General features: G+C 40.4%; 1 protein-coding gene across 1 annotated transcript in view; it reads right to left on the reverse strand.

Annotated features, from left to right (window-relative positions):
* Window positions 1-1,092: 1,092 nt before the first annotated feature.
* LOC134858664 (regulating synaptic membrane exocytosis protein 1-like) overlaps window positions 1,093-25,957 on the reverse strand; it is a 40,848-nt gene continuing 15,983 nt past the window's right edge. The window contains exons 13-30 of the mRNA XM_063874664.1: window positions 25,327-25,383; window positions 23,797-23,959; window positions 22,432-22,536; window positions 21,757-21,816; window positions 18,291-18,380; window positions 16,681-16,764; window positions 14,893-14,949; window positions 14,549-14,614; window positions 12,332-12,441; window positions 11,094-11,212; window positions 9,617-9,777; window positions 8,958-9,169; window positions 7,583-7,615; window positions 6,185-6,344; window positions 5,560-5,672; window positions 5,350-5,451; window positions 4,930-5,069; window positions 1,093-3,405 (exon numbers count right to left, since the gene is read on the reverse strand). Of these exons, the coding sequence (XP_063730734.1) occupies window positions 3,187-3,405; window positions 4,930-5,069; window positions 5,350-5,451; window positions 5,560-5,672; window positions 6,185-6,344; window positions 7,583-7,615; window positions 8,958-9,169; window positions 9,617-9,777; window positions 11,094-11,212; window positions 12,332-12,441; window positions 14,549-14,614; window positions 14,893-14,949; window positions 16,681-16,764; window positions 18,291-18,380; window positions 21,757-21,816; window positions 22,432-22,536; window positions 23,797-23,959; window positions 25,327-25,383 (2,051 nt within the window). The 3' untranslated portion in view covers window positions 1,093-3,186. The remainder of the gene's footprint in view (window positions 3,406-4,929; window positions 5,070-5,349; window positions 5,452-5,559; window positions 5,673-6,184; window positions 6,345-7,582; window positions 7,616-8,957; window positions 9,170-9,616; window positions 9,778-11,093; window positions 11,213-12,331; window positions 12,442-14,548; window positions 14,615-14,892; window positions 14,950-16,680; window positions 16,765-18,290; window positions 18,381-21,756; window positions 21,817-22,431; window positions 22,537-23,796; window positions 23,960-25,326; window positions 25,384-25,957) is intronic.

A 25,957-nucleotide genomic window follows, 5' to 3' on the forward strand; every position in this document is an offset into this window, starting at 1 on the left:
TTTTGCCTAAAACGTGTTGACATGTTGATAGAGTTTCTACGACAGATACATATATAGTGTTATAAACACTGTGTCAGGATGGCGTTGAACTCAAACTGATTGTAATTCCCAGTCATCCCACAGGGTGGGAGCACTAAGTGAAAATGAAGTATACTGTACATTGTCAAGCGCTCACACACAGAGAGGTAGCAAATGTTAAAGTCATGGAAGTCCACCATGACCATCATATTGTTTATTTTATCACGTAACTTCAATCATTGAAATATGACTTACCCTTATGTGTACTACAACATACCCATCGGAACAATTGTCAGTCTGCTCTTTTAAAAACTCACTTTTTTATAATTGCTTTTTCGTTATTCTACTTATTTTATTTGTATGTATTTCAGTTTTTCATTTGCTATGATTTTGTATATGAATTATCATGTTTAATTTCTATTTTGCTGTCCCTGGATTTGTATGTTAAAGGACTTTGTAAATTATGTTTTGAAAGATGCCATATAAATAAAGTGTATTATTATTATAAAGATGTGTATCCTTTATACATGCTTTACCTATGGAACGGAATTAGCTTTCAGCTATAATCTGGCTTTAAGCCTTTTTCTCTCTTGAGATTAATGTATTGTTTTGCATGGTCCTTATTCAATAAAGATATAATTAAATATATGTTTATTCAGCAATTTTCCAAAATGTAATGGAAAAATCCGATTGCTCAAGGGAGCACTTGCGATGCTAACTTCTAGGTCGCCCTATAAAAAAATACATCATCATTTAAATTATAACAGTACAATATAATATAAGAGGGTTCAGTTTAGGCAGGAATCTTCCGCAGCTGCTCCTCTCTTACCTTGAGTCCTGAAGAAGTTGGATCCTAGAAAAATCTGGAATATGGCAAGTGCATTTTTATATAGCAATAAAACCTCCCGTCTTTCTATGTGTACGAGCACCCCTGTCCCATTCACATTTGAATATTACACATCTCAAAATAACTTAGGACCACTCCCTCAGAAAGCCATGATCTTCTTCCACACAGTCTTTTATTTGTAAATAATAAAAATGAACTCTTGAATATAAAACATACACATCAGTAGAGCCACATCTGTTATACAAACAAGAACTGTTGCAGTGAATACTTAGTCTTTCGTCTAAAATCGTGGTTTTGGGAGAGAGGGGGGGGGGGAGCCATGGGCTGTAAACAATCAGTATTCCTGGAGTAATACTGACAAAGGAAAGGGCAGTCGGCCACACCACCAAGGGTTTCAACAGCAACATCCGCAAAATATGTCTGCAAAATCAGATTTTCAATGGCTTTAGAAGTCCAGTCCAAACCAAGAATGATAAACAGGGGGGGAAGGGGACTTTGAGGAGAAGAAATTGTTCCAATTGGCTCTGCTTTTTTTTCTGCAACTGGGACAAAAATAAAGGCCTATTAGCGCCTCTTTGTGGCTCAGTGCCGCTCAGCAGCTCGAGCACATCCACAGGACGCAAATTCCCTTCCAACAAGACCAGGAATGTTTGTGTGTCAGCCATGTTTTTTTATTCGTAACTCAAGTTAAAGCCGCTCATCCTGGTTTGTTATGTACAAGGTGTGCATGTGACGGGTATACACTCTTTTTATATTCATATATCTATAATTATAATTTCTGTCATAATTGTACTTCATATACATTTAGCTGTTATACACACATTCTCTATCTCTGTCTCTAGCCCCGACTGTGTTAAACTACAGTTTGAACACCTACACCCTCAGATACGCCGGGGGCTTGAGTATGCTCAGTACTACAGAACAGCACTGTTGTTCAAAAGGGTCCAAAGAAAAACCGAAACAAAGAGATATTTGTTTTTTTTCCGAACACTTCCTCACGTGGATATTTAAAGACCCAGAGTGGAAGGCATGGCCAGGGCGGAGTTTGATCCCCCCCTTACTATTGGTCCGCTCCTGTTAAAGGGGCGGGGATGGCTTGGCTTTTTCTTGGTTTGTATTCATATTCAGTACGAGCAAACTGTACAAGAACATGCAACATACAAGCTGGCCTAAAAGTATGTGGAACTAACACACATAGTCTAGTCTTCTTTTTTTCTCTTTTTGTTTTTTGGAGCATCGTCTCATTAATTTGTCTCGTCTCCTATTTTACAAAAAAGTAGAGAAACAAAACGAATAGAACGAAACAAACGGGGAACGAAAATAAGAAACATGCATGCAGCTTGGGGCCGGGGCGGGGCGTCCCCGAGTCATGCTGCTCCCTCCTAGGGGGGGGGGGGGGGGGGGGGGGTTGAGAGGTAAGGAAAAGGGAGGACGCCCGAGGGTGGGGGTCGGAGGTAAAGGACGGGCAAAAAAGGTTGTTGGAGCGAATGTGACCTGACGTTTACTGTCGCACCATCGCTCGCAAAACCAAACACACACACACACACACACACACACACACACACACACACACACACACACACAGGGAGTCTGCACCTCATGGTACCGTTCTGAAACACAGACTGAAAAATTAAAGAATACGAATTTGGCCTCTATTTTATTTACCGTTCAGACGAAAAGCGAAACCATTTTATTCTGTCCGAATAAAGAAGTCAAGCTTGTCTTGTGCTTGCTTTCATATCTGTTCTATATGTGCAGGCTCCCTTGATCTAAACAGGTTACCAAACCATGCTCCACCACGAAAACACCGTCGGAGACAGCCGGACGGAACAGCCGAATGAAACCGCCAACATTTGCTACTCATTAACACCGAAACATTGTTTACATCCCTCATTCCTGGGGCCTAGCTGCAATCTCTACTCTGATTGGCTATGGGGGCTATTAGGTTGACAATTTGTCTGCTCTGCACAAGAAAGTAAGGAGGAAAAGAAAAGTGAATGTTGAACAAAAACTTCCACTGCTGCAGCTCAGAGGACGAAAACGAAGAAAGCTTTGAAAACAAAAACGGAGGAGGAAGAGGGAAGGTGTGAGACGTGATTGTCAGACTCCAGCTAAGCTTTGATTGGCTAGTTCGGTCTCTCCCTCTCACTCTTTCTCGCTCTCATTCCCTGTTGCTCCGTCTGGCCTTTCATTGGAGGACCGAGGGGATCGGCGGGGCATGTTCTTGCCCCTCTGCTCAGTTCTGGTCCAGTTAGCTCTGGTCCATTATTTTTGTCATTTAAGGGATATTTGGGGGTGTTAAGGGGGTCACCACTCAGTCACTAGGACCGAACGCCCGGTGGTGGTCCTGAGCTGTCCAATGACGTCTGAGATGCCAGCCGGTTGAGCGGAGCTAATGTAGGGTCCACCAATGAGGACGGCGGAAACAGTTTGTACCAGCTGATCACCGTGCTGGAGAGGTCCAGCTCCTTCAACAGGATCTGTGCTACACCCATAAAACATTTGTGGTCCAATCGTCCATAGTCTCCCCATACTATCACCTGGAACAGAGAATGGTAGAGATAAGATCAATTAGCAAAAGACATACACATTATGAATATTTTGCCACTGTTAGCTATGATGGCTAAGCGACCCAACTCAAGGAAGGCAAATCGTATTGCCTAAAAAATACTCTTAAAATACGTTCGGACCCGGCAATGGACTACAGTTTCAAAGTGAGATTCAAAGCTGTTTTATAATACTTTGGGTTGAGACCAAGTCAAGTTGAAATATTTCTGAAGTCCAAATGAGTCAAAATCGGAAAGGTTTTGAGACAAGACAAGACATGGTTTGTTTCTTTGGATTAAGTAAGAATGCTGGATTAAGTTTTAAAATTGAGATTGTATTTGTATGCTAGAAGAGGCAAAATGCTGCCCCCTATTTCTCACTCTCTTTTTTGTGTCATCTGAGACAATTTCAAGGCAAGTCTCATATAAAGATAACACGTTTTGCTAGTGTTTATTTTCTATTTATAGTCAAATCAAAAGTCCTCAAAACAAGTCCAAGTTGTTGTATTCTGCTCTCTATATTACACCAAGACTACCAAATACTAATTTATTTTCTACATCAGTGGGTAGTTAACTTTATTAAACTTCGGCAAACATGAACATGGTACACCTCATGTCTGTACGCTCTGCTTGTGTTACACAAAAACATGTCCGTGTAGCAACAACAACATTGGTAGCTCAACACGAATCTGAGGTCATATGAGGTGAGTCTTACTTAACTGATGCAACAAGTTTAACTTATTTTAAGACAAGTCCTTGTGAAGTAAGTCAAACACCAGGTCGATTTGTATTGTAAAAAAAAAAGAAAAAGTCAAATCTGATGTCAAGTTATCCAACTTTCATTGTCAAGACAATAACACCAGCATTATGTGCTCATTTCTGTTAACCTAAAATGCATTTGTTAAGCAGAATTTTATGGACATTCTCTCTGTGCATAGTGAGCGATGTTTGAACGTTCAGTCTATTTGAGATGGAAATAAAACCACAAACACATTTACCCCTTTCCCACCAAATCAGTTCCTGTTTAGACCCTGTGCTTGTGCAAGGGCACTTTCCTCAGTGCCCTCGGACAGAAGCGTGACGTATTTTGTTCTTGGTTATTGATGGACAGCTGAGTGGGGCCAGATAAGAAGTGGTTTTCTGGGCCATGAGCTGCGATAGGAAGAGAAAGAACCGGTGCTTAATCTGGCACTACCTCCTAACTGGCCCTGTAACTGCTTTGGTAGAAAAGGGGCCACACACACACACACACACACACACACACACACACACACACACACACACACACACACACACACACACACACACACACACACACACACACACACACACACACACACACACACACACACACACACACACACACACACACACACACACACACACACACACACACACACACACACACACACACACACACACACACACACACACACACACACACACACACACACACACACACACACACACACACACACACACACACACACACACACACACACAGAGAGAGTAGATTACCTGAAGCACCCTGCCCTGGGGACTCTCCTCAAAGAGCAAGTGCTGCTGGTAGAGCGGCTCCAGGGTCTTTCGTGCAATCTTAGTTTTCTTTTTGGCTTTACAAGTTCCATTATCCAGCAGGTAAACCTTGACATAGGGAGCTGTGGACAGGGGAGTATGGTTCAAAGGAAGCAAAAAGAGAGGAATAGATTGGATTATGGAGGTAAAAAAAGTGTGATGTGATGAGGAAGAATAAGAGAAGAAAAGTATTTGTTGGGTTGTGATATCAGACATGAGGCAGATGTACTGTATTTATGTGTGTGTGTGTGTGTGTGTGTGTGTGTGTGTGTGTGTGTGTGTGTGTGTGTGTGTGTGTGTGTGTGTGTGTGTATGTTTGTGTGTGTGTGGGTGTGTATGTGTGTGTGTGTGTGTGTGTGTTACCTGGGAGGGATTTGGAGCCTGGTTTGGGGGTAAGGCCTCGTGCCCTGATCACCTCGACTTCCAGCTGACCTTTCTTATCCATCAAACCGATCTGAACATCACCTGTTCGCATGCACATATTTGACATGTAAAACAGAACCTAATGTTTGTAGTATTGCAGGTATAGAAATGCAGGCTATGGATTAGCAGCAGATTTAAGCTGTCACTCACCCATGGCAGGCGTGGCCAGTGTTTGCCGGCCGACCAGCTGACCGGGGCCTAAACCGTCCAGGAAGTCACTGAACTGACTGTCGGCCCCCAACCGCATACCTGAGAATATCAGACTGACACACACACAGACACAAGTGAATTAACAATTCCGACTTGGTCACTCAGAACCCACACCACAATACCCAATTCCCACTGAATGTAGTTCTGTTTAAGTTCTGTTTCAGGCTACTTCGGTGTGCAGTGGTTCAACTTGTAAACCACAGGAGTGTGCTTCAAACGAGCTATATGTGAAAACTCTCTAAGGCGTTAGAATAACCTCTTTGAATTATCATAACGGTCAGAATTCAGAGAAACATGCCAACGTCTACAAAAAAAGTCAGAATGCTTAGATTAAAGTCAGAATTTTAAGAAAAAAGTACAACTCAATAAAAGGTCACATGTAGCCCTCACCCTTAACTTTTCTTGGTTTGTCAAGTTCCTCTTTCTTGTGCTTTTACAATAACTTTTCTAAGATGTTATCATAGCTGTCCCCTTAGAAAATACCCCACGTCCAACAATTTTCTGTGTGAAATTCTCACAGTGTGCTTAAATACAGTCATCAGAAACATGCACTCTGTGTACGTACTTCCCCTCGGAGCTGTAGCTGTTCATGCTGCCGTCAGTGGACTCTCTGCTGGCCTGCCGGTTCATAGTCGACCCCCCTCGTGGAAACTCCACCGCCATGCCTGTCTCCACACTCCTCTGGATGCTGCTGGCGCCCTTACCCACCTTTTTACCTGCTGAAGCTTTTTGAGGCAGAAAGAGGTGTTAAACAGAGACTTTGCATGTGACATTTTACTAAAGGCTGTTATAAGACTGCATACAAAGAAAAAAGATCTGGAAAAGAATACTTTTTTCAACTCCATCATTCTTTTAGCATCAATTCTAAGTAGCGTCTGACATGCCTGCTAACTAGATCCATCAATATGCATCCCATGCAAATAAATATCCCATGCTGACCTCACCAACATTTCAACATGACAGATAAATAGCTGTTAGACGAATGCTAAAACACTTTGTTGTGTTAAAAAAAACATGATATTAAAATAGGAGGGAATCTTTTTAGGTGATGAGGTCACTGCAGGAAGATAACATGGCTTAGTCACTAACCAAATCTTAGTGTTTGGCAGGGATGGAAAGGTAAAACTACAGAAATCATACAGTGAAATTGGTATTCAGAGAAGGAGCTCAGATCTTTTTAGAAGCTTGCTTTTTAAATCATGAATACATTAACCATGTCAAAAAGAAAATCAGAGTTTCAGAGTTACTTACTTTTGGTTTGTTAGCCGGTACACATATAAAGGCAGACATGACATGGCAACAAATTAGATTTTTGATAAAAGGATCTTAATATCAGGCTTTTTGAAGATCTGAACACCATGGTGACAGGAGAGGGTGGAGTAAGGAAGCGTGCCGGAGACAGAGTTCAGGAAGGAGGTCTATCAGAGCTATTCTGCAACTCTCTATTTCTATCATTCTCTCTACGGCTCTTTGTCTGGGCTATTCCGTCTGCATCTGGGTCCCCTAAAACATTTAGAAGTGCATTGTGATGCTTTCTTAACTGATTTATAAATACACATCTAGAAGGTCACACTTAACAGCTGCTACATCTGACTTCTGTTTCAGAATGAAATCTGAGAATTCTGATTTTCTCTCTCAAAATTCTGGTTTTAAATTTGAGAGTTAGGATTTTTTTATTTTGACTATAATCTCAGAATTCAGATTTTTTTTCCTGCCAGAATTCTGATTAAATCTGACAATTCTGACTTTTTTTCTCAGTATTTTGACTTTAATCTCAAAGACCCAAAACAAAAGTCAGTTTGGCCCTAATCCACAATTCATAAATACAAATCAGGGAAGTCACATTTAACAGCTGTTACGTAATGTATCTAATCCTGCTACATAATACATTGCCATGCTCGATTTATCATGAACAAACAATGTCTGTCTGTCTGTCTGTCTGTCTGTCTGACTATTGCTTTACCTTTCTGTCTTTCCGCTGCCTTACCCGCCGCCTCTGAAATAACACACACAACAACAACAAAGACAATAAACAACATCATCAGAAACAAACAGCAACACTGGTTAAAAGATGTAAGTCTGTGGTAGAGTTAGTAACTTGTTTACATGTATTTCTATTCACAGAACGTAAATGTGTGTTTTGATGTTAGACATGCATTCATTGATGCATTTGTTTATCAAAACCAACTATTGAGGCAACCAGTTACTATACAAGTTATGAAGCTGCTCTTTACTGAACATGTAACTGTATTATATTGCAACAACGTTTATTTTTCCTACATTTAATTGTATTTCATTAACCTGTCATTTTCTGATAAATAACTGATCTATAGTGCCAACTTTTATATTTAGTAGGTCAAGTTATGGTTACAAGTAAAGCTCACACAGGGACAGGGGGCAGCTCAGGAGTTATATAGGTAAAGGCCTCATTTGTAAGACCTAGCTGACAGTATGCAGCCACGTTGCAGTGCTGTGATTGTGTTAGTGTGTTTTCAGAACAAACAAAGTAAATAGAATTTATTTTAAAGATATGCACGCCTTGAAGTCCCCTTTGTGTCCAAGTGTGCAACATACTGTATGTCATATAAGATTCAAGAGGGATCTTATGGCTATTTCATTTTATTGAGTCAGGGGGAGTAATGCTCTCTTTTTCAGAAACACGTTTACACAGTAACACATGAGGAAGCTCCCCAGCATAATCAAAGTCTGATCTTCTGGTCACTGAGCAGATCCACTAAAACAAAAAAAGTTGCTGCTATAGGATCTGTGTTTTAAGACTTTTAACAGTATTTTGACAATGATGAGCACATCCCAACTTCGATCCTGAAACCGAATACTGTACAGACCTTACACACTAACACTGTAGAAACAGCAGGTAGTACCCTGATTTCAGCCGGCTTTTGTTACTCATAAGTATACAAAACAAGTCTTGGACTCCCCAGAAGATAATATCAAAAAAGACACATAGCATAGTCGCCATCATGATGATTTGAAATTGCATAAAGAATTTGACATAAAGGCAAATAATTTGAGACTGTCTTATTAAATTACCCATTTTGTTCATCTGGTATAACGGCAAGGAGACTTGACAGTCAAAATAAAAGAGTCTTATTGCCATTAGAGATTGGTGGCAATTCTATTATTCATTTACGTTAAATACAGTAATGTCTTCAAATTATACTGCATATGATTCTTATGAAATGATATACGCAACAACTATTCAGTGAGGGTCTAAGGTTGGTGGTGCCATGTAGTTTATGCTAGGCAGGATAAAGTTGACCTATTACTGTGTGTTTCTAAAAGCATCGGTCTTATGCTTCCTCAATAAGTTCTCCCACCTGTCTGGCTGAGTTGCGAGGTGCTGCGGCTGCGTCTCGATGGCAGGATGGCGACAACACGTTGGCTGAGGCTCGAGCGCCGCTTCCTGATCCCGCTCCCCAGGCTCCCGAGCGCCGTGTCTGATTGGCTGCCGTCGGCGTGATCCATGCCATAGATCTCTCCGCTCACGCTGGTGCTCTTCATCATGTGGCGACCCGTTGCCCGCATGGCCCTGCTGATCATCACATGTTACCCAAGACGAAGTTCAATTAATGTAAATTAATTAAAGTTAACATAAGCAAGACTACCCAAAAAGAAAAGTTAGAATCTAAGGGCCTGTGTCCAAATAGCGTAATTATCTGAGCATCAACGGCTTCTTTTTTTTCTGAACGCTTTGCCTTTTTACAGCGACTGCTCTGAGTTGAAAATATCTTAACTTTTCAGAAAAGCGCTACCGTCTTTACTGAGCTTGTAGTAGCTTGTGTTTGGTCGTGTCTTTCAGACAGAAAGTATTGAAGAAGACCAGAAAGCTTGTTTGTTTTAGCAGCCAGCAGTAATACGTTGTCAAGATATTATTGTCAAATCAAAATAGAATTCCCATTAGCTTGCCAGCGTCTTTTCTCCCTGAAAAAGTCGCTATGTGGACACAGGGCCTCGGGGAGTGAGAGTGTTAGCACACCTGAAGCGTCCCCGCGGTCTCTCTGACTGGATGGACATGTAGCTGGTGCTACTGATGCGAGAGGCACTGCTGGTTCGAGAAATGGCTGACACGTCGCTGACATCACTGTCTGAGGATTTATGGGAAACGTTCTCACTGCTCCTCCGCTGATCCTTGTAAAGCTGCAGGAAACACAAATCATGCTAAACGCTGCTACCACTAGATACTCAAATGCAAAGAATCAGCCACAAACTGTCAGGGCACTCATACCTCTTTTTCCACTGAAATGAATTATGTTCTAGTTCTGGTGCTAGTAAGGTTCAGCTGGAGTGGGACGCTGCTTGCGATCCAGCGGCGTTTAGCCTACCGTTTACTAATGGCAGCTGAAAGTGGTAATTCACTGCCTGTCGTCGTAGAACCAAAGTCCCAAGATGTTTCCCCAAAATTGTATATTGTGGTTCAGTTAATGTACAATGTTTGAGATTATAGCAAAAAGTTTCTCTCATATTTTATGGATGATGTTAGCAAAGCCACCAAAGGCAGTCTGACAAATCGATAACAAGACTTCCAGCCTTGTTGCTACCATTGTTTCATTTAGAGTTTTGTAGTGGCATATTTTACCTTTATATGTTTCACTATGATTTCACTGGTGATTTTCTGATATGACAACATGTTTAGCTTATATATTGATAACACCTGATAACCAGTATCAAAATAACAACAACAGAACAACAGCTTGTGCTGCTGTTCTGAAAGGTCAGCAATAACGACAGGTGGCCATTAAAGGTATGGAGGAAACATATATGGTATGTCTTTGTACACCTGGGTAATGTCTCTTCACCATACTTGCCATAAACTGTTATTGCTCAAGTTAATCTTGCCTCAGTTTCATAACTCTTGCAAATAAAGTTTGCGGCTCTTGGATCCAGCCCAGTAGATTGTTGGTTCCAAATACAAAACAGTTTTCTGCTTATGTGAGATGTATCTGAGACAAAATCTGTAACGCAAACATTTGGATTTAATAACAGAAAGCTATTGTAAATCTTTATCAGCCATACAGGTTTCCTCTATATCATGTTCAGTCAGTTTGTGCTGACAGTTGAAATAGCCTACTGTAGTACTGCAACACTAAGACAGCACTGACACGACGCATACAACAAAGTGAAACCACTAGCATACAAATGTTTGAAAGTCGCTATATAGCCATCAGTTAGTTAGTTCTCTATACAGTAAATTACAGAAAGGAAACCAGCAAGTATGGATTATACACTTCTGCATTCTTCAGGGACTAGCCACTTGGAACCAATGTGTTTCGTTGAGTGGTCTTCCCCATAACTGTGAGATAATTTATGACTTAGACAGTAAATGCAATTCACTGCGATGCACTTCAGCAACATTACAGCTGAAGCTCGCTGCCTGGAACCCTTATTGTCCCCATCCATTTCCCTGATGAGTTGCTTTTAGAGTGATAAAGGAAGCCAAAAAAATTGTGGCCCACCTCCCGTTTGTTCTTGAGGGATCGGTCCAAGTCCTGTTGGCTGGAGGTGGAGGCAGCTGACACCCGGTTGGAATGAACCCTCATCTGGAGCTGGCGAACACACTCCTCTGCTACCAGGGCTATGATATAAGAAACAACTCAATGAACTCAATCAGTCACTGCAGTGTAAAATAACCCTGTAAGCAAAACTTACAGTATCATGAAAAAGCTTGGTTTCCTATATCGGTTTGAAGACTGATTTCTGTGTATGATTTGGGACTTTTAAGCCTGGAATCTCCAAAGGATTTGATGTTAATACCTAAATGGTCTCCAGCTCCTCTACAGCACCAAAAGCGTGTAGCTAACGAAGCAAAATACTGTTTGAGAGGACACGTTAACAGGCTAGCTTGCTAAATTGATTAAGCAGCTAACTTGATCCATGATACAAGCATGTGTAACACAAACAGTAAACATACCAAACAAAAGTGTATAACATAGGACTGGTTTCAACTAGCAAAGAGCGATGCTAGGCAGTAGCGGCAAATTAGCTTACTGCAAACTAAACCAAAATTAGATTCCCCAGTAAATTGGTTAGACAGCCTGGTTCTGTTGGGGCTGCTTCATAACATCAGCTCATGAAGTTATGGTAAGTAATAAAGTAATTTGCAGATGGCTAGCTAGCAAGTTAGTAGCATCGAGCAAATGGACCCAATTAAATGCAACCTTACGGAATGTACCATACGGAAGAGGATTATGGCCCCATGCACAACTTCTTTTGAGATCTGACCAAAAGTGAATTATTTTTAAGAATTCTGAGTTTCTGACAAATTAGGATTCAGAGAAAATAGTGAGAATTCTGAGTTAAAGTCAGAGTTCTGAAAAAAGTCAGAATTCTGAGAAAAAGGACAGTAAAAGTCAAAATTATTTTTGCTCTGAATTCTGAGTTTAAAGTCGGAATGCTGACAGCAAAGTCAGAATTCTGAGTTGAATTGTAAATTTAAATTCGGAATTGTGACCATTCTTAATTTGATTTTAATTTCACATTTTGCAGGGTTATCCTCTTTCGTAGTACAGTTATTTTAAATATGACTGTAATCTAATGTTAAATCACTGTTCCCCCAAGTTGCATAACTGCCTCCAGGCTGTGATAGCAAATACGTACCTGCACATCGTGTGTCATCGTCAATGCTGTACAAGAGGATGTACAAATTATCCCGCACCTAGACTTATACAGGTTTACACACATTAAATCACAATACCTTGTTCTACGCTGCTGCTCTTAGGGGGGAGCTGTGGGAGCTGCCGTACTCTGCGGGCTGAGGAGGACGTCACTGAGGAGGAGAGAGACGCACCACCTTGGAGATGCCCCCTAACACAAAATAACATGAAGGCAAAGCATACAGAAGGTGGGGGAGATGGAGAGAGATGGAGATAGGGGAGACATGGAAAATAAACCAAATCAAGGACAAAAATAATGAAAAAGGGAGAGATAAATTCAACTTAATGTCAATATAAAGGGTGAACACTGCGACACAAGGCAGGTCGGAATTCACATTTCTCAAGTTCTATATTAACAGCATCATTTTTGACATTACAATTGGTTGAACCAAAGCTCAGCTGTAAAAATAGTTTCACTAGCAACAACATATTCAAGTGAAGCTTGCTCAGGGGTTGACAGTGAGGGATCCAGTTGCAGAAAGAGCAGCAAATAAAGTTTGACACAGTGGAAGAACACAGAGCAAAGGTGAAAGCCTTCAAGAACATATTATCCCACCATCTCTGCACACATCCATTCACTGTGTACTGCTCTCACTACACACTCAAGAACAAGGGTAATTCAGAAAACCTGTCTTATGTCAGCACAACAGTTTCAAAAGAAAAGCTGTAACACATTGCTCCAATCATATCAACTACATGTTGTTAATAAATATTTCATTAGTGTGTTACTTGTTACTTATTTGGATACACCAACTGTTCTGTTTTAACAAACATACTTTCAAAATTTGCCGGATAGAGAATGGAATATTGAAACCAACCAAAATATTTAAAACAGGGTTTTAGCGAAAAACACAACACTTACCTAACAGCTCAGAAATGACTAGACAATGACTTTGAGAGCCCACACAACACACATACACAATAATAAACAAACACACAACAACAGCAGAGCCTGAGGCTGTGATGTGGCAAAGACAAGGAACACAAACAGGTAATCTTATGAAGGAATGAGAGCAGCCATGTCTGGTTCCTCTCCACCACTGTCTACAGTAATTCAACGCAACTGCCTCTGTGTCAGTGGGTTAGACTGGGGGCAACAGTTCAAGGGAAACCCCTTACCCAGGGGCCGCAGTGGGGCCTTCTTTCCTCTGGAGCCCCTTAAGATGGATGTGGGCTGTATTCTTGTAAATGCGGACACACACACACACACACACCATACAAACCCAAAGCCCCACAAAACAGCGTAGAAGCAGCAGCATGCAGGATCAAACGAGAAGAAAGATGAGGTCGAGGAGACAAGAAAGCGACAGAACACATAAATAAAAACAGTAATCTGAATAATGTGACATTCAAGTGAAATGTCTTGATGACTTAAGGATGGATTGCCAATACATTTCGCACATGGCTGCTTTGCCCCAAACGTCAGTGACTATCACCGCTGTTAGCTAGCTGGCTAGCTAGCTACGATCGTTAACCTATAAATTTACGACAGCTTCTTTTCAATACCAGTATAGAGGTACATGAGCGCTAGAGGTTAGTGTCAATAGTGAAATAAACTCACATAGTATAACTTCTCTTTGTATAGTGTTGTGTTTACTGAAGCAACCAATCGCAGCTGGTAGCCAAGCTTGCAGCTGTTGAGAGGGAGAATTGTCCAGCGTTCCACACGTTGAAATCATCCCAGTAGTAATAATGCATTGCATTTGGCCCTACCTTACATTGTAAGTACATAAGTACGCAATCTCAGACAGCGTTTGTCTTCTCTAAAAAGTTGTCTTTCCAGAAACCATTTCCTGTTTGCCCAAAAAAATCTACATCTACAAATGCACTCGGAAGATAGAAGCAACTGTTAATAGAGGAGAGGCTTGTTACAGTACCAAATGTAACATTAATGGCATCTTTCTTGGCTAAGCTGTAATAGCTGAGCAGGTGCACACTTACTTCTGCATTTTGTTGGCGGATGCAGAGGAAGCGACATTGCTGGTGAGTTCTTCACATGTGTCAAATGTTAGGCTCCTCGAGCACCATAAGCCGAGAGGCATCTAGTTTTCCTATATTGAAGATAAGCTGACATCTCAAACACCCAAACAACCTAGACTGTGTAAAATATTTTTTTTCCCAAGGTAGTGAGCTGTTTTGTAGGTTACCAGCAATATACTTTTTTAAAATAACTATCTTGGTTGTGTAACTTCATGCTCACTTCAATTCCATCCTACACTTATGTTTGACATGTGCTGAGCCTACAGTACATGTCTTACCTGCCACTGGTAGGAAGATTCCTGCCAAGAGTGTTACACTCAGGTGTCTCCAGGGTCCGAGGCTGCCTGGAGAATGGTGGATGAGGAAAGGGAACAATACACAAAAGAAAAAAAAAATATGGATGAATGGATGAGAGGATGGAAGAGAGCATGATGGAGGATACATCATTTAGATTTAGAGGAGTCAGGCTCTGTCAGGGGGCTGTCATTGGCCTTACAAGTTTATGATCTGGAAAACAGGAAATAGGGGCATGCTGTGATGGATGGTGTGATTGTGATATGAATAAGAGGTGTCACACACTCATGCTTCATCTGTAACTGTGTGTGTGTCAGTGAGTGTGTACCTCTTCTTTGTACTGAGGTGAATTAAAGTCTCTTGAGTTGGAAGTAGCATCCATATTCTCCAGTCATGGACATGAAGATGACAAGGATGATACATGCACCATCACAGACACACAGACACACAGACACACAGACACACACACACACAGACACACACACACACACACACACACACACACACACACACACACACACACACACACACACACACACACACACACACACACACACACACACACACACACACACATTTCCAATATGAATTATGGACATCATGAGTTCATTGCTGAGCACTAAGCCTTGAAAAAGTGCGACTTAAAGGCTGAGAGAAAAAACAAGCACACAGAAGCTGCAGATGCAATTCCTTTGACAAAGAGTACACCCGTAAAGAGGACGCAAACTTAACAAGGTGGGATTTAACACCATAACCAGTAAAATCCACTTCAGTTCAGAAGAGAAGAACCAGAAACCAAAAACCTCAAAGGCAGCATAGAAAAACAACAGGACAAAGCTTCGGCAACAACAACCACAACCAGGGATGAAAACCATTGCTAGAACTCTGCAACAAATCACAAACTAGAAAAACAACACCCAAGCGGAAAAACCAAGAAATACAAGCAACCATTGCACAATGTGAGTGACAAAGTATGAAACAAAGCAGAACTGGTCTTGTTCTACATTGCATATCATGGTCACTTTCACTGTGTCCTGCTAATGAACCACAAACCAGAAGTTTAGGCGTAGCAACAGGAAGCTAAATTGCAAAAAGGTTAAGAATAGCTTGTGAATTTATCTTGTATTTGGAAGAGGTGTAACTGCAATAATTATTGGTTTTAAGAAAATAATAATTTAGGTATATGGGGACATACACATGCAGCGTTTTTTACCACCACAAAGAGGCGTGGCACGTACGTCGGGCATTTCTTTTTGCAAGATTTCGAGAGCACTGAGGCAGATTGCGTCTTACTTTGCAGAGCAACCATAACCATCAACCCTAACTTTCTAAGCTTGGGAGTGCTGGCACACTGCGACATCAGTGCCTTCCATTGAAAACAATGAAAAGGAGCCCGCCTAGAGTGCTGCATGTGTATGGCCTCTAAGAAAGTTCAATGCAATAGTTTGACAGTTTTGGGGCTTTTTGGCAATAATTAGATGAGAAGATTGATACCACACCGGTATATTTTTTAAAATATAATACTAAAGTTAAGCGATATTAGCTTAGCCTAGCGTTAATACTTGAAATAGTCATGTTCCAGGTGACAATATCTACCCAAAGGTTTCTCCAAAGATCACCAAGTAACACATAATGGGGTTTTTATTAATCCTTACGCCTAAATCATTCGAAAATGTGTTTCCTAGGTACTAAATACAACCAAAATCAGGGATTCATTTAGTAGCTCTATGAGATGTCATACAAGATAATGTCACTCGCTACATTTTTATAAGAGTAGAACGATTGGAAAAGGTAAGGTGGCCAATTCACAACCAGCTAATTAAAAACGTGAAAATGCAGCAAAGAGATTAGCGCTAGCTGCAAATACGAGGTAGAGCTTGACATCTGCCTAAACCCAATAATGCTAAACCTAGAGTATAGGGTTAACCCTAACCTTAACCCTAACCCTACTGAAAAACAACCTTGGGATTTGGTGACAAACTAGATGGTTATGCCAAGTAAAAAAAGGTAATTCTCCTTTATCGTAATAAAAAAAACTAGGGTTTGGTTCAGAAATGGCATCGGTTTTTAAGGCATTAGTCAAGCTCTAAGAGGAAGCGGCTGCGGTCCAGGGTACCTGTCATCTTCAGGGGAAGCATGTTGGATAAGAATCCTGGGACTTGCTGGACGTCTCCGGGGCAGGGAATGGGAGAAAGATTTTCTATGTGTACACATACAAAATATATCAACCATATGACCAAATCAGAAAGCCATTAGAAAATCAGAAATCCATGTCATTATTGGGTATGCAGAAAAGTATTTTTGTGTCTGACATGGGAAACCTAATTTCCTGGCAAAAAGGGGGCAGCAAAATACTGACTTACAATCACGAGTTAATAAGATGAACTTGTTAGCGAACATTTGCCTATTATACATCCAGCAGACATGGAGTAATATTTGTTTTCATTTTAGAGTTGTATTTTTGTCCACGCAATCAATAAAAGTCCAACATTACATTTCCTTTCAGCTCTGTGTTGGTATCTACCAACTCTTCGGGGATATTCCCAGGAAATATCTGGGAATCTACAAAGTTCAATCTTAGTCCTATGTGTTTTCTTGTTGATCCAGAAACAATTAAAAACTGTCCTGGCATGTAGATTTGTTGCCAGAAAAAACCCAACAAAAAACCTACAAGCAACGTCCAGTATGAAGATGAACGGAGGAAAGAACGACGTCTTCGACACTGTAGTCACACTACGAAGTTATCACTTCATGGCAATTGTGGACAGGATGGATAATTGCAGGGATGAACAACTCTTTCATACATAAAGCATGTTATGATTGTCATATAATAAACTTTGATAAATTTAAGCATTTTCTCCAAGGTGTTATAATGACATTGTGGATAATGATTGAGCAGTGGTTTTAAAAAGACACAGGAAATAGTTATGCAGGTTGTTATTAAGAGGTGAAGCTCACAAAGAAGATACATGAGCAGCGTGTAATAGGCTGGTGGGTGAAGTGATTCGTCTTTACATACAGTAATTAGTTAAAGTGTACAAGAGGAGGTGCACCGACTGTTGTCAGCATGCCAATCTTTAATGGACCAAAGTATCCAAATGTTGTATCTTCAATGATAAGGGATTTGAAAATCTTTCTAGAGAAGAGTAACTCTAAATCCAAATGTTCTTTTAAACCTGCTAATTTATGATCTACTTAAGTCAGTTTTAGAAAATCGTTGCACCTTCATACACAACACGAGGATTGTGGCAAACATGGAAACTGCTGGATGAAACAGCAGTTGGAAAGCGTAGGAGGCGTAGTCCACACATACACTTACAAATGGCCTTTTAGGTTACTGAAAATTGAGCTTTTGTAACTTTTTTCAGAAACTATTTTTATTGTTGATGTGTAGACACAGGAATCGGGAGTTCTTGGCCTGTAACATAAAATGAGATCTTCTTTGGTGTCCAAATAAGCCAATATTTAACGTGTTGATGGACATGACAAAAATAGTGCCGCTTCTGAGGAAGATGTAAAAATAATACCTATGTAAGTGTGGACTAGGCTGGATTGGTGTATAGCCATTGGGTCTTGGTAGTCTCAAGGAAGGGGGAAGCTTAATCTTCAGCTATTGTAGGACAACTCAGAGGGAAAAGAACTACAAAGACCAGGAAAGGTAGAAGATCGACTAGAGCACTACAGGAGAAGGGGAGGGGGGGGGGGATTGGGGACAGAGGCTGGTACCTTTCAGTCTCTGGTGAGGGGGCATGATAGTCTGGAGTCAGACAGTTGGCGCTAGCGCTCCTAACCCTGTCCAAAGAAGGCTGCAGATCACTAGAGGCACGAAAGCACAACATGCCATCCAATGGAGGAGGAGACAGGAGGAGAGGACAGAAACAAACACAAAGAGAAAAACAATGGACAAACAGAAATAAATGTTTTAAAATAAATCCTGTTAGGGTCCCAAAATCATAATGCTTGCATAAAAACTAAACCGACGTAAGGATGTCAGGAAGTTGTGATGAAGAGGTAAAGTGCAAACTTGTATTTTGATTGCAAATAACTCTCCACTTTTCTCCAGCCTGGCCTAGCTAACACTTAAACTTTTACACATTAAATTATAATCTGTACGCATGTGTGTGTGTGTCTTACCTAATGGTCACCTCATCTGTGAACATTACAACGCGCTGTGTAATGGAGCGGCGTGTTGCCATGACCATTTGCGATCCCACAACAGAGCTTATCTTTTGACATGCAGGCAGCGTGGAACTAGTCACAAAACGAAAATTTAAATAACAGCATGCATTTTCCAAATGAAACAAAATAAAGCAAAGAAGCTTGGATTCTAATATAATCTGTGAAGCCCCTGCTGTTGCAGAAAATACTCACATAAAAGGAAGTCCGCAGAGGTAAGCAGATACGCTAACTCTAATGTTGGAGATGATTTACATTTACTACAACAAAATGATTACGTGCTTCTCCACAGGTATAGAACAGAATCACACTGGCACCACAAAATGTATAAAGGACTCAGTATGCTTCAGACAATGTGCTTGCCGAAATGATAGTGTTCTTGAAAACAGGACATTGGCAGGGTTTGATCTTCTTTTCACAACTAATGTACATCTGTCACTATTGTGTGTGTTCTTTGAGATCCTTTATTGTTCCTTTGAGAAGCAACAGTCCAAAAGTGTGCCCAGTTCCCTGGATCAAATCTACAGGAATGGAAAACCCCCAAAATTCTAATAGAGTGATTGGGAAGGACAAAAGGCAATGATGGTAGATCTTTTGGATGGAATAATTTTTGGGTTGCCATATATGGTACTATCACAAGATCACGTACTATACTAGTGTTCAAACCAACAATGGTTTAAACCAATCAGAATACTGTAATGAGTTACTCGCAGCTCAGGACATGGTTTAGGCGGAAAAGAACATCTCCAAGGCTGCTGCCAATGTTGTTTTGGTCAATCCTATCCCTGCTAAGTATTTTTTTGAAGCATCATGCCCATTTTACAACAGTTTTCCATGACTGGCTCCAAACCATCTGGCACCTCTGGTTCAGGAAGTAAAAGTCTCGTTTATTTTTTCCTAAGAAGTTGGAGCACTGCTGTTGCTTGAGGTTAAGGCCTCCCAGGATTGGATTCAGGCTCAGCTTTAGATGAAATACATTGTTTGTTGTATCAGTGTGTTTGCAACGATGCATGGCTATTACTAGTATTTGTAGCACTTGTCTGCCTTGCCGAACTGATGAAGAAAACATGCTTTCTCAAAAAGAAATTGAAATATCTAAGGCTATATAGGCTTATCCTTGCTCCTTTGTTAAGTAACATTGAGATTGTTGAAAGACAGAAACACAGAGTTAAACACTTTAAGTTGTTGGCACTTTGTTTGTTTGAAGCATACTGAACCCACGCCTATGGACTTACCTGTTGGTGCGTTTGTGGATACCGTTGAACAAAAGAGGCATCCTAGGTGGCAGTGTGTTATTGTGCCTAGTAGATCTTCTGCTGTTAGCATGCAAGCAGCAGAAGAAGTGGGAAAATGGAAGGAATGGATGGAAGGGGAGAAAGAAAACATGTCTGTGGAACTGTTTGCACAGACAGAAAGTTTTGTAGGTCAAAGGGTGCCAGCTTATCCAGTGATTTTATGTATTATGTTGTAGGAAGTAAAGCTTATTTGAAAATATATGTTGATTGTTTTTTCACAGTCGTCTGATATGTTTCTTAAGAGTACATTTCCTGCAAAATCACTGGCTAAGCTTGTAGGTTTTTGCAGTGTAAGCGCACACAGCTACAGCACTACATGACAACATAGAATCAAAAGCCGACTCATCCGACACGCTTAAAAACACACACCTCCCACACCACTGTCTGTAGAACAGCGGTGGAATGTAACTATGTACATTTACTCAATTACTATAGTAAGTAAAACATTTAGGTATCTGTTCATATATTATTATAACTTAAGCTACCCAGTACTCTATCAGGTAATTCCAATGAACCCCACTTTACCAAGTGCAACATTGAAGTGAGGAACACACACATGTATCAGTAATCATAATACAATCATTTTAAATATATGATGCTTAAATGAGCCATCCTGTATGACATTACTTTCATAGTATATTGATACTTATACTTTTACTTACATTTCAAATGTGGGAATGTTACTTGTAACAGTATTGCTACTTTATTAAGTAAATTATCTGAGTAACTCTTCCATCCAATCTGAGAGGTACGGTTTTATAAGTGGACGCCTCTTATGAGACATAAGGATGTGCTGTTAAGCGTGTAACTTACCTCTTTCACTGTGTTCTCAAAACACACGTCAAACCCATGTACAGGATATGATAAACGCAAATATTAAATGACAAGTCTTTATGTCACAGACTGTATTACGCTATGGGAACAGATTGCAGAGACCTTCAGAGGGAATAGCCTCATGCTAAGGATGAGACACAGTTGGAATGCAAAAGCATGGTCCTGTAGTGTCCCCTTGTGGATCTGAGGCAGCAATACAACTAAACAAGAAGCTCTTACTCAATGTGATCTAACTGTATTTCATTGCCCCAAATACCACTTAGTTAAAGTGACAGTAAAAACCTGTGCTTCCTTATTCCACACATGCTTCTTGCCTGACTCTCCACATTGCCCAATATGATGGGGAAAATGATGATCATGATCTATATTTTTCTGACTGACAGGTGTTGTGAGTGCATGCATACTATGATGCATGTTAAGTTAGTAAAAAACATTGAAAGTCCAGCACACTTAAAAAAATAATGCAATGGAATTGGTTTGCAGTCTGAAAAGCTTTCCGAGGCACTTTGATTATAAGTCAAAATCCTTTTCAGGGTCATGTGAAATGACTTGGATTTAAGAGCCACAGACAGGGAAGTGAAGTGTAACAAAAGTGTGGGATAGAATTAAGTAATTCGTTTCATTAATGGTATTTGTTCACTATAATAAAAATATAGACTATTGCCAGCCTTATTTTTTAAAGTTACAAGCCACGGTTTTACTTAATGCGTGTTTAATGGATATGTTCACACTCTTTCATCCCTTTATAAATAGGATTGTAAGGGATGGATTTGCCTCCTTTTAAAAAAAGTAAATTACACAGAGAGACAGTCTGACACCACGCACTACAACATCGATGTGATCCAGAACCCTGAATGTAAACAACATGTCGTGATTGGCCAGTTTACCTGGTGTGGAGGCACTCAGCACTTTTGCCTCGCATTGACTGGTGGATCATGATGACCTCACTGTGGTTACCATGGGGATGGATGAAACAAAATCAACAACAGTCAAAAAAACCAAGAAGAGCAGAATGAGAAGAGGGTGAATAGGAAAGAAGCTGGCCCAGATTGCTTTACACCCGACACACAGACACACACACACACACACACACACACACACACACACACACACACACACACACACAAACACGCACACACACACTGCGAAAGGCTGCAGATTTTTCCCAACAAAGCAGTTTGTCTCTAAACACTCTTAAGTCAATATGTACAAAATAACAATCAAATGCACCAAAGCGAATTGAGTGGCACTATTCTATTCTACAAAAACAATAGGCGAAAGAAAAATAATAATTGTGAATGATCTTCAAAAAGACAATGGCCAACATAAACTTGACCTGTTTTTTTAAATAAAGTTGTAGCAAATCTCATTACAGCTGTTCAAACTTAGGTAAAAAACAGACTCAGCGGTCACAGTTTTGCACAAAACTCTGCTATCTCATTCAAACTGCACAGAAAAAGCAGTCAACATCACAGAAGTTGATCATATATACATGTTTTAAGGCCAACCAAGCATCTCTGATGACATTCGATGTATTTGAATGAACCACAAGCAGTGCTCACCTGTCATCCAGGTACTCCTCCTGCTGGTGGCGACCTCTGGCAGCGTCGTGGTGGCGTGTCGGAGAGCGAGAACGACGAGTGTAAGGAAGTTCATCATCCAGACTCCTGGAAGACAGGAGGAAAGGAAGCCAGGAAGGAAGAAAGGAAGGTTAGTGGTCAGAAGGTTTGCAGCAGACTCTTGGCGGGGCTCATTTGGGCGGGCTAGTAAAAGCAGAGCTGGCAGCACTGTGTGTTCTGCGTCAGACATTTCATTAGCAGATGGACTCTGTTTAACGGCTTCCAACAAACTCTGTCATTCCTCCCTTCTCCCTTCCATGTTGCTTTTACCTCTTACGAGTAACCAATGTCTTCTCATCAGGCTCATTTTTTGTAACCATAATTAGTCAACAGGCCATGGCACCCACCTCTTAAGACTGACTGTTTAAATGGATTACAACTTGTGTAAAATATGTTTTATATTTGGCTAAAATATGACAATTTGCATGATATAAATCAGCAGAAGAGAACTGGATAAACTAAATGTACATTTTCAAGTTTATAGCTTAAAATATTTTAATAAATCAACCAGTGCAGTATTTTTTGTGTTGAATACTAGATTCTGATTGGTCAAATGGACATTCAGCAGTGTGCTCTTTTTAGATGGCAGCGCGCTGCTAGGGTTAGCAGTTTAATTCAGATGAATGAAATTATAATTTAAAAAACTGCTACTTTGCAAAACAAATTATGTATGAGGTGCCCTATATATTCAAATCTTATTCTGTATATGTAATATTGTGTAGGAATTAGATACTCAAGTGAGATTTGTATTTTCGAATGTGTATATATTATGATATGTGTATTTTATTCAATTTTATTAATATTTGTTTTAATTAATGTGCAATTACTTTAAAAATGCTGGGGTGACAAAACATTTCCCAACTTGGGATGATAAAGTTTATATCTATCTATCTTGCTATGGACGCTCTACTCAAGGGACTTTTTGCAGTCATATCCATCCGCAGAAAGAAGTCCCGTCTATCTAACGTGAGCTGTGGCCAAACAGTAAGTTTCTGTCCAGAAAAACAATACTTTTTGAATATTCATTTATATATTTGTGGAAAACAGAAAATGTTGGACCAATTGGAACACGGGATGTGCTCTAGCAGAGTTTAATGACAGGTTAAAGAAAAAGAAAATTTAAACAGAATTGGCGCTTATTGGCAATCAGTGATACCGTCATTGAAGTTACTGTACGGTCAGGGTAAAACTGCATTCATAAACAGCTTGTTGCACACTACCCCTTAACAAGCTCTGATTTTACTCAAACAAATGTATGTCTCGTTAGATAATTAAATTCTGTATCTCCCGTTATCCCTTCCTCCTCACCTCTGGGCGGGAACGTTGGGGGGGCGTGATCTGATGCGTCCCTGCTCCTCGCGGTGTGGGGACACTGAGCGGGATCGTATGTGATGGGGGGGCATCCTCTGCTGGTCCGGCACCTCCAGGGTAGACGCTGACTCCCGCTGCCTCTCCCTGCCACGCCCCTCAGCTGCTGGATGGAAATGGCACACACACGCATAAGTAAATGTAAATGTCCGAGTAGGTATATGTTAAAGAAGGTGTCTGGATTACTCTTAACATGTGGTACACTAAACATGTTGTACTGTAACAGGACAGTCTGTCTTAACGATACAGTCTATTTAAAGATGAGTCTATTAATAGAACTGTAACTGGCTGTTTTTCAACACAGTTTCTTTGGTGGTGTAGCAGCACAATTATCTCTGAAGATGAAAACATTCAAACAGTGGGACTGATCAGCCTTGAAGGGATCTTTGGGACTGTGTCAGGCTTGGTTTTGCTCCCGAGGTCACTTGATTCATTTCCCAAAAAAAAGCACCTCAAAGCTCACAGCGGGTGCTTTATTTTGCTTTGGAGAGTTCTACCAAGGTTTTTCATTTATTCCTACCATGCATAAATTAAAAGAAAAAGTTGGTCGAATTAGTGTGGTGTATTATTTCATCCCTTTCGACTCTCTTTGGGAACTCATTAATGAGCGAATAAGTATGGTTTGACTGATATCAAGGGGTGATACGAAGTTAACACTCAATATCGTTGAATAAAATTCCATACTTTTATATATATATAGTAATTCCACTAGAACAGAACTGTCTTTTACTAAAAACTCCAGGATCATTATGCGGTTTTTTTAAAAATTTAATATGGAATTTGGTTCAATATATACAGTAGGTATTCAGATTTGACTTCTCTGGGTCAAAGGTACAATATCATCCAAGTAAATACTCAAAACTCAAAAAGGAAATGTCTTGTATTCTTAAGGGATATCTTCAGTGAAATATGTAATCCATCAACCTGATTCCTATAAGAGCCAATATCAACAAATCCATATTTCAGTCCAACCCTAACAAACTGAGACAAACACAGACATTTAAGGTGTGTAGTTGTACCCCAATACCCACACAAACAAAGGCAGTGTTTCGACATACATGTTACAAATGTATATTTCATTTTTTAGAGTCAGACCAATTCAAATACACTGGGGAGTGTTTCCCCCCGGTGTATGAAATGATAGTGTTTTTCACACACATCATTATTTGTTTGTGGTGGCCAGTCATACTGTTAATAAACTATACCCGTTTTATCCAATTTTGATTAGAATAATTTGAAGTTGTATTTCATGTAATTTGCTGAGCATTTGTTAAATTACTACTACTGTCAGACTGTAAAATGACAGCTAAATTGAAAAATATATCAATGAAGACCTACGCTTGGAAACCCTGAGAGGCAAATGTATCAGTAAAAAAGTTTGGAAGAAAACCATTTTTAGCGTAGCAACCACAAATAAAAAGAGCTTGTGGGAAACACTGAAAGTAATACTAGAAAACAATCCCCACCCACCTTTAGACATTACTGCTGTACCTTCATCAAATTCAGGCTCTGTTACACGCTGAGAACCTGAACATCAGAGACACACACACATAGACAAACATACACACACAGACACACATAGATATGGATAAACACCACACACAGACACACATAGATATGGGTATAAACCACACACATATATGCATGCATGTTTCCAGGCACAAATGCAGTATTAGGGAAGGGTATGGAATACATACATTGACATTGATATACTGTGCATGTTATACTTTGTTCCCTGATAGTAAACCAGACACAATCCCTTCCGCTCCTCTCTTTGTCAACACATCCAGCTCCGTTTGTCCCCAATTTCATGACCCAATCTCACTTTCCCCTTCAAATATCCACCTTCTACCAAATGTCTTCCTTCCATCCTCTTTCCCTTTGTCCCTCCTATCCTTCATCCCTTCCCTTCGTCCATGTCGTACCTTATCCATTCCACACTCCCTCCTTACAACCCTTTGTCTATTTATCCCTCCCTCCCTAGATCCCTTTATCCTTTCCTACCGACATCCCTTCAACCCTCATCCCTTTGACTGGTTATCCGTACCTTCCTTGATCCCTTCCACCTTCCATCCATTCACTACATTCCTTCGATCCTTCA

This window comes from Eleginops maclovinus, chromosome 22 (genome assembly GCF_036324505.1).
Source record: "Eleginops maclovinus isolate JMC-PN-2008 ecotype Puerto Natales chromosome 22, JC_Emac_rtc_rv5, whole genome shotgun sequence".
Lineage (NCBI taxonomy): Eukaryota > Metazoa > Chordata > Actinopteri > Perciformes > Eleginopidae > Eleginops > Eleginops maclovinus.